At 39.3% G+C, this 17,701-nt stretch overlaps 1 protein-coding gene across 1 annotated transcript in view; it reads right to left on the bottom strand.

Annotated features, from left to right (window-relative positions):
- Nucleotides 1-17,701, bottom strand: part of BARD1 (BRCA1 associated RING domain 1) — a gene marked incomplete at its 5' end in the record, with an annotated part of 52,069 nt that overhangs the window by 10,208 nt on the left and 24,160 nt on the right. Inside the window, 4 exons of the mRNA XM_037042133.1 lie at nucleotides 1,172-1,264; nucleotides 1,788-1,920; nucleotides 8,169-8,277; nucleotides 15,935-16,107. Of these exons, the coding sequence (XP_036898028.1) occupies nucleotides 1,172-1,264; nucleotides 1,788-1,920; nucleotides 8,169-8,277; nucleotides 15,935-16,107 (508 nt within the window). The remainder of the gene's footprint in view (nucleotides 1-1,171; nucleotides 1,265-1,787; nucleotides 1,921-8,168; nucleotides 8,278-15,934; nucleotides 16,108-17,701) is intronic.

Here is a 17,701-nt window from a genome sequence, read left to right as displayed (position 1 = left end):
CACAATACCCAAAGCGAGAACTTCACATTGATGTACTTACTCCATGCAGCAGATTCAGTTATATGCGTACTCGTGTATGTGTGTGTGCGTGAGGTGTGGTGTGTGTGTATGTACTTATCGTTTAACTACACGTGTGGCCTTACTAGTAGGATCAACGACAGTTAACTGTATCATCGTAAGACTCCTCCCATGATACCTTTTCCATCACCATTCTTATTATTTTTCACTGTAGTGTTCCCCATTACCACGTGTCCCCCTCACACTCCCCTCCCTCACAGTTCACACACAGCCGTCCACGTCCACGAGTCCTTTTTGCTCGAGCTCCCCACCCCCTAACTCCCACCAGCCTGCCCCAAGAGCTGTCAGCCTCCTCTGTCTCTACCCTCGATTTTTCAAACCATCAGTTCACAAAAAAAGACCAATCCGTTGTCCTATTTTAGCCACTGTAACAAAAGTAGATGCTTTCGCTGCTGAAGAGTAGAAGACAACCCTGTGTGAGTTTTCTTTCTATTTGTCTTTAAGCCCTAGGGGAATCAAGGTTAAGAAAGCAAACAGGAGCAGGGAAGGTGGAAGGCAGCTCCGAGGGGCAGGGGGCAGGGGGCGGGGTGAGGTGGGGGGGGGTGGCTGACCACATCAAGAAGCAGGCAATGGGGGTGTTTCCAACAGAGATTTAGACAATAGCGGAACAACTGTCCCCGGCCAGGTAGTACAAGCTGTCAGGCTTCCCCAGCAGCTTCCTAAAATATACCACATGAGCTAAGAAAGCAAAAGGGTGTTTACATAAGTTTTTAGAAATCACAGAGGGAAAGCAATAAACTACTTTCATTTCATAGCAGTATTATTTAAAATATGCATTTATTAAAGTTAAACTTATCATTTGACACCGATATGAATTGCTTGGGCTTAAAAGTCTACAACACAATCCATTTATGCTTTATTACAATAGTTAGTATTATAGAAAAAGACTTCAAAACCAGAACAAATATGTGGCCATTTACCAAGAACATCAAAAACGATACCACTAATATGACAAGCTTTTGAAAAATGAAGTGTAACTCCAGATAAGAAAATTGGTATAAATTCTTGAAATAATTATTGGCAATGGTGAAGTATAAAAAAGAAGATGAGTTTACTTACTCCATTTTGTAACTCTCCCTAACCCGACACTTACACTCAAATTTCAGGACCCAGCATCCACTGAGAATCCCAAGCATACATTTTAGGGTGCTTTGAACTGTGTCACCAGGAACAATGACGTGAGTTACTAGGACACAAAAAAGACAGCAAAAGAAACAGGGATGTGAACCAAAATAATTCTTTAACTAGTCTGCTATTTTATAACCAGTCTACACTTTATAAACTTTTATCTGAATTTTTTTCAAAAACAATTTTTATACTCAGGTATAAAACTTCTTTTAATATCATTCTCTAGCCTAAGCACTACTATAAAAAAATCAGATCATAAAACAAATATCTTAAAACCACATTAGCATAAATTATTTCCTTTATTTTCAAATTAAAACTGAGGGATTAAAGCATTACATGCCTACAATTTATTTGTCATTAGCAAAGTTGTATGTTTGCTCTTCTACAATATTGTTCCCTCCTAAACTAAGGGCAAAACTTTAAACTTCACATTTCCTGATCAAAGGAAGCCTGTAAGTAGTTTACAACTATAGAAATACTTTCAGTTATAAGATTCGGCGTATACAGCCACTTCCCAATGGAGTTCTACAAAGGAATCACCTATTTAAAATTTTTCCCTACCAAAAGTAAATAATCCTCACCTGTACTGTCAAACTCAGCACATTTTTTAACCTTAAGAATCGCTGCAAGGTCACTGAGCTTCTTCTGTTGTTCTGAAGAAAGTCCACTGCCTATGAGTACAAAGGGTCCATCCCTACGCTGACCAGCATTCACCTGTTAACAAAAAGAGGAAATGCCAGTGTTAAAACAGTGTTAAACTAGAGAAAGACACTAAACTGACTTCTGCTTGATGTAAGCCTGAATTTCATTACTTAGCTTACCCTACCTACTAACTGCTAACAATTTCTACTGAGTCATCACTGAAAACCTTAATGTTCAATTTATTTAAATAATTATTTTCCTATTTCTTTACTGCCCCCAATTAAAACGTTACTTGGGATAGCTCCTTATACCCAAGCCATCTTGTTTCCTTGATTCTAAATTGGGTCTCTTTAGGGTTTTACACTTTGTTTTGTCATTAATAAGCCTTTTTTTTTTTTAGGTAACCCAAAATAGCCACTTAAAATGATCAATTCCTTATCTCCTATCCACTAACTTACTTTAGTAGAGTTGAACTCGAACTTGATCTATTTAAACTGAGATTATGGGAAAAATCAAAAAACACTAAGATTTACTGAACAGCAGTGACTCAAAGACAGAAACAAATTTTTAACACTGAAACAGCTATCTTTCAAAACCAAGAAAATGAAAATAGACAAAAGAATACAAAAGTTAGATCACATTCTCCATAATAGTAAGTCAATGCAGCTCACGAAAAGGAAAGTACTCTATGAACAAAGACTTGCATTTTCACTTCAACAGAAAGACTTAGAACTGTATCACAGAACACAAAAACGACAAAATCGAGAGAAGTCACCAATGGGTAGCATTAGAGATTAGAGGTGGAAGATTCAAAAGAAAAAACAGGATAGTGTATCCAGTAGTAGCCATAGACATTTAATAAGCGGAAATGAAATGAGACCTGAAAACTCCTGATAAAAACAAACAAAGAAAGATTGGGCAAAGAATAAAGGAAAGGTAAATCAACTGTACTGAAGAACGAAAAGTCAAACACAGCACTGTACTGATTTTCAAACACAAGACGCAGAGCCACCACCCCCCCCGCCCCCCCCCGCCACGTGTGAGTACATAAATGTACTGGACACCCAGGGCTCCGAAGAACTGGAGCGGAACACTGGCAGTGTGGCCACCAGTTCAGTTCAGCAACGGGATTCGAGGAAGCAGGTATTTGTCTATTCGCTTCACCTATCAGAGTGGTGGCCATTTATCTGGTCTGATGCCCTAAAATACCACATCTAGGTTGTTGGCTACATCCATAAATGGATGGATCTCAATAATTCATTCACTTGAAATACATTAAATGAAAGTCATGTGTTAAGTATATATACAAGACATTTTTTAAAAAAATTTTCATAAGAGTTTTAAAACTGCAATGTTCCATACTTTTACTGCTCCAAGCTCGAGCTACAAGGATGTTTTCACGGGATGTACTGTGCACACCAACCAACAGTGTTAGATGTTTAGTGTAAACACTGTCTACACTAAACACTGTTAACACTCCATAACCAGAAAACAGTTCAGTGTACTTTATGGATTGTTCAATTACTACATGATAGTAATATTTAAAAAAACAGTATTTCAATAATTCTTGTCAGTTATACAATTAAGTGCCACAAAATAGCTCTACCTGGAACATATTACTTTATCTAACTCCACTTCAGCTACATTAGTTCTCTATCCAAAATACAAGAGTAAAAACATATCGATTTTAAATGCAGGATACTATTTCTACCAACCCAAGGAAAACACCAAAGTGAGTCAAGCCTTTTCCTACCACAGTCTTTAAATTTGAATAAAAAAACAGAAACTGACACTAATTTTCCACAGTTAAGAAATACTATTTAAAAAAAACAAACGAACAACATAAATCAAACTGCTGCCAAGGCCCCATGTCTGAGCAGGGGTGAGGGGAGGGGAGTGGGGGACATCTGGTTGATAAGCAGAAGTCTCAGAACCACGAGGTTCAAAAGACATTCAAAAACCATCCCAACTGTTCAATACCCCGATTTTATAGCTATTAGATACTGTGTGCACTAGTACTGAAGTCTTATTTAAAGGATAATTCGATGAGGAATGATTGCTCAGATGAATTAGTTATTCTTAATGAGTATCAAGCATAGGGTTTAAAAACCATGAAAGAAAAAGGATAAACATGCTGCTAAAAGGGATCGCGGGCAGAGAAGCCACAAAAAGAACACAGCGAGCAGCTTTTTAAGTCTTTGGCTTAAAGACTGCTTCTCTAATTCAAAAGAGCTTTCAAATTTCTAAGTGGGAAGTAAAGGAACTGGAACCCCACCCACACCTCACCCCTTGTTTCAGGGAAAGCAAGGTTAGGAAGGACCCTCCAGTAGTCACTCATCCATTCAGCACACACCCCTGAGCCCCGGCTCTTTGTCAGGTACTGTTCTCAGTGCTGGGGCTACTGAGAAGGGGCCACTGCAGACAGAAGAGGCAAGTGCCTACCCTCAATGGTTTATATTCTCGCTGGGGAAGAAGAAAACCAATGCAATAAAAATAACCTCAGGTAAGCAGCACTGGCAAGATGCTAGTCAGTATACTGCAGTGCAGGGATCTCTTTGGTGGGACGACAGTGGAGTCAGATCTGGAGAGAGTAAGGGGCCACATGGACACCTGCTTCCTCCCATTTATTCCCGGCAGAGCCAGGAGCTGGCTCTAAGGACCTGAAGTGGGGCACGTTTGGTGGATTCAAGAACAGTAAGACAGCCCATGTGACTGAAAAAGAATGAGTGGAGTCTGGGAGTGAATGGAGGAAGGCAAACCCCAGAGGTCTGATGCTAAGATATCTCATAAAGAAAAACCCCTTCAACTTAGAATTTGTTACCATTCGTTTTCTTTTCCTTAGTCAAGTATCTACCATGAAGATAATATAATGATACCCACTGGTTGTGTCCATGTGACACGCGAAAAGGACAGGTTTCCTACATCTAATACAGACACAACAGCACCTGGAGAGGTGGAGTGGGAGGAGGCTAACCACTCTGCTCTTTTCTCAACGGTATTAATAGCCTCAGATTCTAAGAATGACATCAAGATATCTCTATTTTTGACACATTTAAAATAATCTTTCTCCAGCTTTTACATAAAAGGGATGTTGGCAAATGGCAACTTAGTTATGCTATGTTCTGCCAGAGGAGTTCAAGTTCAAATGAATAAAATAAGTGCCAATTTAGAGTTGTTAAGTATGCTTAGAATGAATGAATACTGACCTAAGATTTCAATAATTTGTGTTCTAACTGATCCATTAAAAAAATGTTTTTATGGCTGATTAACCCTGGGTAAATCACAACCTTTCTAGGTCTCAACTTTCTCATTTCTAAAATAAGGAAATTGACCTAATTTCTAGGGTCTCTTCCAGTTCATTACCACTGCCCTTACTAGAGGAGAAGTTTCTCTTAATGGTTCTAGGTGTCCACACATCCCTTTCTCTCATTTCCCCCATCTGAGCAGTTGCTAAATAAGGTGAGTCCACTGTCCATCTCTCCCTAAAACCTTCTTATCCCCCCATCACACACCCCCACCTGTACTTCTGCCCTGACAACCGCACACCTGGGCTCCACCACAATGGCCTCCTGGCAACCAGGCTCAGTCTCATCCCAGCCCGTTAAGAAAGCACTAAGAGTGCCCCATTAACCAGGGAAATCAAGTCTAATAAGCTCCTCGTGTGGGAACAGAAGGCCTTTCAGAACCTGATCCCAACCTAGCTCTCCACTGTCAATTCCTCCCCTCACACTCACCTCTAGTTTCTCAAATTTCCAAGGGCCTTTATGCTTCCTTGTCTCTCTGAGCTGCTGTTCTTTACATTGGGACTGACGTCCTTACCTGTACACCTGACTGCAGTGGGCAACGCTGGTTGTCCACTCAAAATCCATTCCTCACTTCCTACACATTATAAACATCCTGATCTCCCACCATGATGTGAGTGTGTGTCAAAACCAACTGTGTGACCACAGAGACACAGGGAAATTCACTGGAAGGCTCCAGGAGAGGTGTTCGCCCTCCTTTGAGCGTTGCAATCACTCTGTGACCACTAGGGGGAGGTGAGTGGGGACAAGGCTGAGGACGGCGAAGTACAAAGACAGTAAGAATTTCGGTTTTGGGTGCAGCCACTTAATTGCTGAACTAACCAAGTGAAAAGCTATCCTATACTGGGATTATCTTTAAGCATTTGAGTGAAAGTTTTCTATTTATAGCTAATAACATTCTTTTTTTTATTAAGATATGACTGACATATAACATTGTATTAGCTTCAGGTATACAACATAATGACTCGACATATGTCTATGTTGTCAAATGATCAGTGCAATAAGTGTAGTTAACATCCATCACCACGCACAGTTACAAACTTCCTTTTCTTGTGATCAGAACTTCTACAATCTCTCTGAACCACTTTCAATCTGTTCTCCGTATCCTGGAGCTCATGTTTTTAGGGGATTTTCCTTTGCTGCATTTAGATTCCACATTAAGTGAGATCATACGTATTAGCATTGTCTTTCTCTGTCATTTCACTTAGCATAGTACCCTCAATGTCCAGCCCCATCCACAATGAGCATTTGGGTTGCTTCCATAGCTTGGATGTCATAAATAATGCTGCAATGAATGCAGGGTGTGGATATAGCTTTTCAAGTTAGTTTTTCAAGTTAGTTAGCTTTTCGTTTTCTTCAGTTAAGTACCCAGAAGCAGAATTGCTGGATCATATGATAGTTCTATTTTTATTTTTTGAGAAACCTCCATACCATTTTCCACAGTGGCTGTACCAGTTTACATTCCTACTAACAGTGAGTAAGGTGCGCCCTCTTCTCCACATCCTCACCAACACTTATTTCTTGTCTTCTTCATAACAGCCGTTCTAACAGGTGTGATTCTCACTGTAGTTCTGATTTTCACTTCCCTGATAATTAGTGACACTGAGCATCTTCTCATATGCCTGTTGGCCACGTGTATTACTCTTTGGAAAACTATTAAGATTCTCTGCCCATTTTTTAATCAAATTGGTTTTTTTGTTACTGAGTTGTAAAAATTCTTTACACCAACAGAATCCTACTAGATACCTCGCTGAAGCCTTTACCTCTAAAGGCAAAGGTCAACTCTTGGACACACTCTGTGTCGCCTCCTCTATGAAGTAACCCCTGCTTCCTCCCGAAATTCGCTTCTTTCCTCTGCCTGGTTCCACCGTACACTGTATAGTTTCTATTATGAATTTAGTACATGTGTAATAAATATTTTTACATCTGTATTCCCCTCTAAACTACAGATTTCTAAGGAATAGGCATTCTTTGCACTTTAGTTTTTACCTCCCTAGGCTCAGGCTCACACACCCAACTGCCTACTCAACATCTTCATTTGATGGCATACAGACATAAAATTAACAAAGAGAACCATTCATTTCCTTCTCCACAGCAGCAAATGGTACCACCAACTCCTCCATGGCTACAGTCATGCCAATTCTACTCTTTCCCCATACTTGGTTAATAATCCATCAGAAAATTTTGCTGGCACTCACTCAAAAATATATACCAGACCTAATCACTTCTCATAACCTCCAATGCTACCTTAACTCAAGTCATCGTGGCATCTCTACCCTGCACAATGAAAGTCCTCAGCAATCCCCATTCTTGCCCCCACCCCAGTCTCTCTTACAAAGCAGTTAAGAGTGACCTTTCTAAAGCATAAATTAAATCATGTCACTTCTTTGCTTTGGAACCTTTCACTGGTTTTTCATTACTCGCAGACACTCACTGGTTGCCAGTAAAAGTGACCTTCTCTCTAACCTTCAAACATGACAAGCTCATCCGCGGAGGGGCCTATTCACTTGCTGTTCGTTCTGCTTGGAACACTTGTCCTCCGGTATCCGCTCGGCTGCCTCCCCTCATCATGGAGGTGTCAAATCAAACATCGGTCTCCTCGATCCCCTTAACAAAAGCAGTGTCTTTTCTGGAGCCCACTACTTCTACTGAATCACACTCTACAAAGTCTCTGTCACAGCACTCACCTTCAGTTCCTGCAATTATTTACATTAGCTTACAAATGTACAGTCTGCTTCCTCTCTCTCATTAGCAGTAACCTCTTTCAGAACAGGAGTTGCTATCCTTCATATTTATTGTGCACGAATGCTGCCTAGTATATGGGGGGACCCCAATAAATACTTGTTGATACATTTATTCCAATTGTCTTCAAATTCACAATAACTACACACAGAAAGTGCTCAACAATTGTTCAGTGAATAAAAGCAATTTGCTAACTGGAAATTTTTCCATTATGCTCCTTTCATAACCAATTTCAATAAGAAGATATAAATTTAACAAAGGTAAATCCATACTTACTACTGAGCAACGGCTAGCTGATGATAATTCATTCTTCTCCGGTAGCAGCAACAGCGACTTCACAATTTCACTCTCGGTACAGTCCACAGGTCGCAGACCAAATATGTTACTGGCAGAAAAAGTGCAGATGGGTTTAAGCAAATAAAATATGTGACTTGGTTCCTAACTAAATAGATGCACTACCAAAGTAATTTTTCCACTTCCTTAATAATACATTAATTTACGAAAATAAATGAGTAACTCAGAATTCACACAAAGCATAAAGATCAAGTATCACAAGCTGCTGAATTCAAAGGGAAAAAAGAGGTGAAATTTTAATTTGACACTGGACCATTGCAGAGTGTGTTTTTAATGGAATATATTGTTATTTACACATTTTTTCACAACTGTGTTCCTCGGTGTTCATATTCATATTTTACAATATAGCTTTATAAGCATTAATCACTATATGTGAGATATTTTTAATGCAAAGAAGTCATTTACTGTGCAATTATAGGCTCTATCATCTAATACAGAAATTAGATAAATTCACAAGACAAGTACGTGGATCCACTAGGAGGAAAGTCAGTGCCACATGACAATTTAATAAAGTAGCAAACAGGAGATTTTTTACATTGACATGTATGTACACCACAACCTGTAGTACTCACAGCCCTCAGGAACAAACCAGAATGGTGCAGAGAACAAGCTGACGCAGACCTCTCACCCAGTGCTGATTCACAAGTCACAGAATATTACACTGGAGGAGACTTTAGAGACAGGGTGCAACTCTGCTATTTTGTTGATGAGAAAACAAAGAGAGAAGGCTCCACTTGACTTACTCTCGTGTCTTCCTTGTTCATTACAGTAGTATTCATTATTGCGCGTCATTAGTCTTGAATTCATCAGTAAAATGTAAAACTACACAACTATTTTCTACTACTCCACTTCCTTACATATGGTTCCAAAATTATTTTAATATATTACACAATGGCAGAAAGTTTTCTAAAATGGACATTTCTTTCATACTTTTTCATGGTTTTTAAGATTATGGTATATCCCTGTAATGGCCACTAAAGTTCACATGAAAATGCAATGTATGAAACAGGATATACAATGATAAACCTGGGATAATACCAGTTTTTACAATTGTACTGAATGCGTAAGAAAAGATCTGGAAGGAAACAGTGAAACATTAGGGGAAGCGGGAGGAGGAAGGTATCACCTCGGATGCTGCATGGAGGACATACAGATGAGACACCTGGGTAAGAGACAGAAGCATCTACTACGTTTAGGGACAAGGTCATTAGTGACCTTGGAGAAAAGCTGTTATGGTGGCACAATAGGAAAGCTAGTGGAGTAAAAAAAAATGACCCACAGCAAATGTTTCTCTAATGACAGCCATTCACGACTATCAGGTCCTGTCTCCATTTCTTCCTGGGACAGTGCTGGGTAAACACTGATAAATTTGTGTCCTCAGATTCCTCTTTATGCTCGGGTCCAGTAATGCGTAACCTCTCTCTGGCAACAGTCTTTCCCCAGACAAGGTCCACGACAACCGGTTCTATCTCAGCTATCTGATTTACAGCCTTGGCCTGAGCCATCATCCTGGAACCTGGGTCGTAGTAAATTCCCACACAGTTAGAGCAGACAATCTCAGCTTACTTCAGACATAGCTGATCTCATCACTGTACTTAATACTTCTCAATTTCTTTCCCTAAATGATTATGCTCATATACCAAAGACACAATCTCTTCACAGACATACTCTGTAAGTATGACAATTCAAAAATAGAAATCAGAGCTAAAAAACCAAGACATTCTATGTCTTAACCCACCATGTGCAGAAATGAATTAAAAAGAAAAAAGTCGCACTACACACCATAAAAAACACTATATACATAATGAATTTTTAACAAAGAGAAATATAGAATTTACACATCAAAGAAATAAAATACAAGAGCCCAATTATGTGCATTTCAAGGCATAGTAACTGTAGCATACTTATGTTACACGAATACAAATCAAGTCTGCTATAACAAAAAAAAATGTTAATGAAAGTACTTCCCAGTACTTACCATGAACAACAGCTAGAGGGGACTTTAAAGTAGAACAATGGTCTTATAAGGTGCTTTTATTGGAAGAACTGCTTCATAGAATGACTAGCAGGATTCTAATTTACATTTACTGCCCTCACTACACACAGCTTACTATCTCATCAGGACTCCAAACTCATGGTCTGTCTCTCTACTGAGATTATGGACGGCTTCTGCACGCACGCAATGCACTAGAACCCAGCCCCCTGTGCTCTTAATGAACTGGAGGGTGGCACGTTACAGATGCTCTAGTCTGAAAGACGACCGGTTAAACCTCAGCCCCGCACCATGGGCGATGAAGCCTATGAGATCTCATCATGTTTCTGCCGTGTTGTAGACCACTAAATCAGCAATGAGACACAAGATTGAAGTGGCACCTCCAGAAACCCAAAGCAAGGGAAGACAAGGCACATGCAGGATTTATCCTTTCTAATGGGGACACAAAAAAAGTCATAAAACATTTTTTCACATAATGATATATTTGAATGAACTCATACTTTGCATGAAAAATCAGTTTAAAAATTATAGTTAAATTTATTTTTTAATATAGCTAATACATGGAGGAAAAGTCACATGACACACACACAATGGACTATCAATGTGATTGCTTATTAAGTGAAGGCAGTGACGAATCGGTTACTGCCCATTACTGCACAAGGAAGTTTTCCCCTAGGTCTGACCCAACACCACGGACTCACCGTGAACATCAGTGATCTCACTGGGAAAGGTTACCGAGGGACCTTATACACTGTTTGGGTTTTATATTCTTAAATATAGCATGTTCTCTGTTTTCTGGCATACTTTAACCTAAAGCCTTACCATGTATGCTAGGTGTTTGGGGGAGACACATAAAACTTAGAAAATACTATCCTTGCCTGTAATCTTTCTGGGGACAAATACTCATTCAACAGGTAAGTATAAAACTGATCAAGTTTAAACCAAAGGACAAGTAATGAGGTGAAATGAGACGGATTCCAAAGAAGGTGAAGAACACAAATTAGCAAACAAAATGGCCTTGAACCCTGGACTAGAAACTGGAATTTGGTGGTTGAATGTGAAGGACCCGTGGGGGGCATAACCAACAGCACTGTTGAAATGAATGGAATTAATGGAAGAAAGCCTCTACAAAGGCTGAAGGGTCTGATCACTGCATGTCCCTGCGCAGGACCAAATACGACCTGGAAAACTGATGGAATAATGAGGCACGAAGCAGCAGACACTGAAGACAAAAGCGGCATGTGGCTGCGAACACGGAACGCACAGCATTTGTTAAGCTCTCCGGACCAACGTAACACCCATTTAACGAAGGCTGTGTTCCGCATCTTCTCTGCGGAATTCGCCTGTGGCGCGGGACAGTGTATTAACACCTGTCACATGCCCCACTTTTGACCACTCAGTTCTCTTACGCCCTATCAAAGAAAGCCTCTTACTACTCAGTGACGTCCAAATGATTACAGAGAAAATGTGCTTTATCCATACTAAGTCCTAAAAATTGTATTTTTCTGGTTATTGAAATACTTTACACAATTACTAACCAAAAAGATACCTTTCTGATTCTGAATTTTTCCCTGTTTCTTCACAATATAGTACACTGGCAAATTTTACCAGTTTTCCCGCACTAATGTATTCCTGCTCTATTCCTTTAGCTGTGATTTTCCATCATAACTCTGAAAACATATTTCATGTAAAACTTTTAATGGTAATGATTGAAGATTTTAAACTTATGTTAAAATCCTGGCAGAAGACCTACGTGTTCCTAAGTTACTGTTTTTTGCTGTCAAATGCTATGTGGCGTATTAGAGAATCATTGCTACTGACAGAGGTTAACAGATGCTATGTAAAAATTACCGTATATATTAATATACATAACATACATATGCCTGGATGGTCAATAATCATGTAATTAGTATTTATTTAAAACACACAGAATGAGTACATGTATATACACATGGGGGGAGTTAGAAATATCATTTGGTAACCAGCTTGGCAAATATTTACTCTACAAGTACCTTTAAGAGTTGTTTTACTCACTAAAGAACGAATGAGATGAAAGGCAGTTTCTGTCTCACAGAGCTCAGTGAGACAAAGCAGGGGAAATAAATAGGAAGGACTTAAAAAGTCTGGTAAAACTTCTGAGACATGAAAGGAGACTGAAAAGAAGGGGGTAGAGAAGTAGGACACAAGTATCCCAGGAGAGAAGAAAGCGTGTGCAAAGGCCTTGAAGCAAGCTAATATGGAGAAAAAGAAAAGAAAAACAGCAAGGAAGACAGACAAAGAAAAGAGGAGGGAGTGAGAGAGTGAGAGACAGAGAGAGAGGAAGACAAAGAGAGAGAGAAAGGGGGGGGCAGAAGGCACAGGGGAAAGGGGTGCTCTGGAAATGTAAGCTGTGGCCAGATTAAGAAAGATAAAAAAAGGGTGGTGTTAACGTTGAACCTTATCCAAAGGGCAAAAAGAAACCCTGAACACCTAGCTCTCCACATGGCTGAAAGCAGGACGGATGGCATCAACAAAGCATTACGAGTTGGGGTCATAGAATCAGATGGCCTGAATTTAGATTCCAGCTCTACCAATGAGCAGCTGTGTGACTCTCGAAGAGTTACTTAACCTACTAGTAGTGCCTGTGTCTTCATCTGTAAAATGGGAACAACAATACAACCTACTTTATAGGATTGTTGTGAGGACCAAATGAATTTATATACCAAAATGCATGTAAATCAGTGCCTAGCAGACAGTGAAAGCTGAAAGCTCAGTAACTGCTAGCCATTAACATGACCAGGTTTGCATGTTTGAAAGACAGATAAGTTACATGTGTAGTGTTGACCTTCTTCACTTTCCCCAACTTTAAAATATACTTCATGGGTGCTTTATAATGATAGTCTGTATAGCATAAGTATAAAGACAAAGAGTATGTACCAGATGTCCTTGGAAAACTTTTCTTCACTAGGGTTCTTTGTGGTCACTAAGACTGAGGAAAAAGAAATACTTGTTGGTGTTTAGAATATAGTATATAACCCTTTAATGACTTTTCCCCTCAAGAGTGACATACTAGGTCCCTGTCTACAACTGTGCCTATGATGAGTTACACCACTACTGAAAGGCAGAAGGGAAAGATGGACAAATTTAAACTTGAACCTGGCACAAACACACCACTCAATCCGAAACACACATAAGCAAAAAGGCATTTTCACTAATGTTAAGTCTCTCGCAACTGGCAGGAGACTGTCCATGAGTGAAAGCCTTTATGAACAACCATAAAATCGCAAGCACGTAGGTTTTAATCTTTCAAGTCACTTGCCTTGCTGGGAAGCAGGAAAAAGCATAGAAATGCAAAAGAGCAACACTTTTTTTAAAGCTATAAAACAACTTATCTCTGCTGTAGCAGATTAATTTTTTTAAATAAGGTAAAGCTATTGAAAGGGCCAATGGTCCATATAACATTTTCTAATTAAGAATTCTACATCCTTCCAAGGAAAACTTTGCTAATGGCAGACCGAAGAACCAAATCCTAAACTATATATCTGTTTTTAAAAAAAGCAGCATGTGATCTTGTCCATTTACTCAGCAGGACTCTGATGGACTGGGAGCTCTTGTCTCAGGTTCACCATGGCCACCGGGGTCTGTTTAAAGGAGGCAGTAAAGAGGAAGGATAGATTACCAAGCCCTTATTATATGAAATGCTAAAGGGACTTATATAAGAAAAAGAAGATGAAAAATATTAACAGTGAAAGGACAGCAAACACACAGCTATTAACAACCACACCTAAAACAAAAGCAAACCAAGAGGACAGCTAGATCAGGAGTGGAACCATAGAAATGAAGAACACATGGAGGGTTAGAAACAGGAGGGTGGAAGGGGGAGAAGGGGGGAGAAGGCACAGAAAATAGCATAGGTGGTAGGTAGAAAATAGATAGGGGGGAGGGTGAGAATAGTGGGGGAAATATAGAATCCAAAGAACTTGAGACACGTGGTTATAAACTAAGGGGGGGCAGAATGGTGGGGGAGGGAGGGTGCGGGTGGAAGGGATTGAAGGGGGGGAATAGAACAACTGTAATGGTATAATCAATAAAATATATTTTAAAAAAAAAAAGAGGAAGGATAAACAGCCAGGGAAGTTTTGAACAGGTATCAACAGAAATATTCCCAGGCAACAAAGAAGTATAGAAGACAAGCGTCTTTTTCTCAGTATCTGCCACTTCACCAAGTAAACCTACTTAATCCAACACATCCACCTGAGAGGGCACCTGCAAAAGCAGACGCACTAACTGTCCCCTGCCCACACCTTGTGTATTAACAAGCTTCACAGTGCAGTGAAGACTCTTGGTGTGTGAGCCTCAAGACAGGTTCTGTGTTTTGGCTCATTAATTCTCACTATGCTCTGAAGAAATAGAAAAGTAACAGACAGCACCCATGTTTTATAGGTGAGGACACAAAGGCACAGAAATTAACCTGCCTGAGGCTATAAAGTCAGTAACAGAGTCACAAATAAAAGCTCTATTCTCTAATGCCCTGACCAGTGCCCCATTCATTAAAGTAGTCATGGCTGATTTAACAACCCAAGAATAGAAACCATTCTATTTCACCTGACCCAAGTAACCATTTGTTTTATCAAATCGCTTGCTACACCCACAAGAGGCTCTTATCTGTTAGGTCCGTATCTGTATATGGATCTAATATAACATGTGTGCAAAGCAAAAAGAAAATTTTTTCAAAGAATATTTATCTCCTGACTTTGCCCCAATTATCTTTTCATATGATACAAATATTAAACACTTACGGAAACTAACAGCACCAAGGTATAATACATCCCTGTGTTATTAATTTGTGTTATATGGTTACCTATAAAAATTACAGCCTACAAACTCTGCATTTTATATTTATTTGCTTCTGTAACCAGAGCAAGCCTGACCTTTTGTGTCTTCCTCCCAAACCCTGGGGAGGAAGCAATGGGGACACAGAGAGATGATCCTTGTATTTTCATTTCAACTACCTCATTAACTGAAGAGTAAAATAGTAAGTAAAGAGACATGAACCAAGTTATAGATTAAAGATATAAAATCCACATGCAGCACTTGCTTAACAATCTTTATAATAACAACTTTAAAATGCAGCAGCCAAGACCCACTAATGCATCGCTGCCCTGACACTACAAAGCAATTTACCTAAAGCTTCATTTGAATGATGTGAAAAATCTAAGAAATAATTTGACTGCCCTTGCCTAACATCGGAATCCTTACATATTTTAACTGTTATTATTCTAAATATGCAGAAAAAGCAGAAAAGGAATGGAATATTTAAAACAACTCAGAAGTATTAGGAAAAATATAAAGTAGTTATTTCTATGCTTCTTATTAAAAAGTATTAATCAATCTAAAGAATATAAAAACTAAATTTGTACAGAATTTATAAATTGTATAACTATTTAGTTAAAGCTTCCAAAATACATTATATAACTTCCAAAATAAATTGTATAACTATTTCTGAATTAAAAGAGCATATTTCCCTCAAACATGTATCATGAAGGAAAAGGGCATGAAAAATGCTGGTTGTAAATACAGAATTTAAAGGTCACATCTAACTTTAGTTGTGAAAGAGAAGTGAGCCATCAACTGGATAATAAAGTCTTTGCTTCATCACAGACCTTGATCTAGGCATTCACATCAATGAAAAAAGTCTCCGCAGTGAACTACTCACACAGCGTTCCGGGAAGCTCCATAGGACAGTAAGAGCTTGACTACATCCACATGCCCGTTCTTAACCGCATCGTGGAGTGGAGAGTCATTCTGATACCCAGGGGTGTTCACCAAAGCCTTGTGCTGGAGTAACAACTCCACCACCTCCAGGTGCCCATGACTGCAGGCTTCATGCTAATTTTTAAAAAAGAAATGAGTGATGAGCAAGAGTAATGGATATCATCATAATAAAACCACACTTTATAAAAATGAGTAAGAACCACAGTCAGCCCTGGCTGGTGTAGCTCAGTGGATTGAGCGTGGGCCTGCGAACCAGAGTATCGGGGTTCGATTCCCAGTCAGGGCACATGCCTGGGTTGCAGGCCAGTTCCCAGCAGGGGACTCACGAGAGGCAACCATACATTGATATTTCTCTCCCTCTCTCTTTCCCTTCCCCTCTAAAGATAAATAAATAAATAATTTTAAAAAAAGAACCACAGTCAGTAAATTGGTTCTTACCTAAATACTTGTACAGGCCATAAGTTGTTGACAAAGTCAAAGCCACTATTAGTAATCTTTGTGATACGATACATCATGATTAAGATCTATGCAATTCATGGAAAAAGATGTCTTTCATTTGAGCTTTAGGTCAAGAGCTCTTTTTTTAGAAGAAAATGTAGCTTTAAACCAATTATAGCTCCTACATTATTCTACAATAAGAAATGTAAAACAAGAAAGAAAAACTTAGAAAGTATTTAAACACCAAATCATGCATAAACTCTGAAATTCTCCAAGGCTGAACAGAATTCGCTAAATTGGGTGGATGACCATAAGGTAAGTGGTGTTACAGACACAGACAGATTACTATATGCCTGGTGTCAACGATAACAGAAATACATAGAACAGATCCTCAAAAGGGCTTACTGAATGATGGCAGGACCAGTAATTATGGAATGTTCAAAGATATCTCACGTGCAAATCTTCCTTTTTGTCTAATGATGCTAAGAATGCCCCTCTGCTATAACCTGACGAGTCTCCGGCATGTGGTGCTATTCAATTCACAATAGGTGATATGTGCGAAACATCTACAGGTCTTATTTGTAGGAGAAAAGAATCCAAATTAGGCACCAGGTCCTCTAAATCACTCGCCAGATTTTACTACATTTCACCTTAGTAGCTTAAAAAAAAAAAACCAACAACTTTTCTTTGAAAAGGTTAGCCAGGTCATAGAGTCCAAACAACAAAGATTGATCCAGACTAAACCCTCCCAGCTGAAACTTGGCCAAGAGAAGTCATTATGTACCACTTTAAAATCTCTTTTGCTCCTGGCCTAATGAGGATCTCCCAATTCCCGTGAATTTGCAGTTCCCAGGATAAGGGCATCCACTTACCCGCTGACACATCTAAGGCTGTATTCAAGTCACATGCTTACTGTCCTAATGTCATTTGCCCATATAGCACTTGGTCCCATGTATTTGTGCCCGCCTTTTTCCAGACTATTCTCCATGCTGCATATTAGTAATAATAAGCAGAGACTTCTAAAAATGACTGATGAAGCAAAGTATCACTGCCTCTATATACTTGGAATTGGATAGGGTATATGAGTGAGGCTGAGGCAGATCCTCGGTACGAATCACTGCCTTGTGATACATTCCAACCCACCAGTTCCTCTGACCTCTGTTCCACGAAATGTTTCCGATTACACGCAACGCTGCACAATAAAGCCTGATGTTGGTTGCAGCAATTACCTCTCCACACTTTTGCTAAATTCAGCAGTATGGTGTGGTAT

Source organism: Sturnira hondurensis, unplaced genomic scaffold (genome assembly GCF_014824575.4).
Source record: "Sturnira hondurensis isolate 20B ecotype Veracruz unplaced genomic scaffold, ASM1482457v3 Scaffold0003681, whole genome shotgun sequence".
Classification (NCBI taxonomy): Eukaryota; Metazoa; Chordata; class Mammalia; order Chiroptera; family Phyllostomidae; genus Sturnira; species Sturnira hondurensis.
This window is presented reverse-complemented; position numbering and strand designations above follow the sequence as displayed.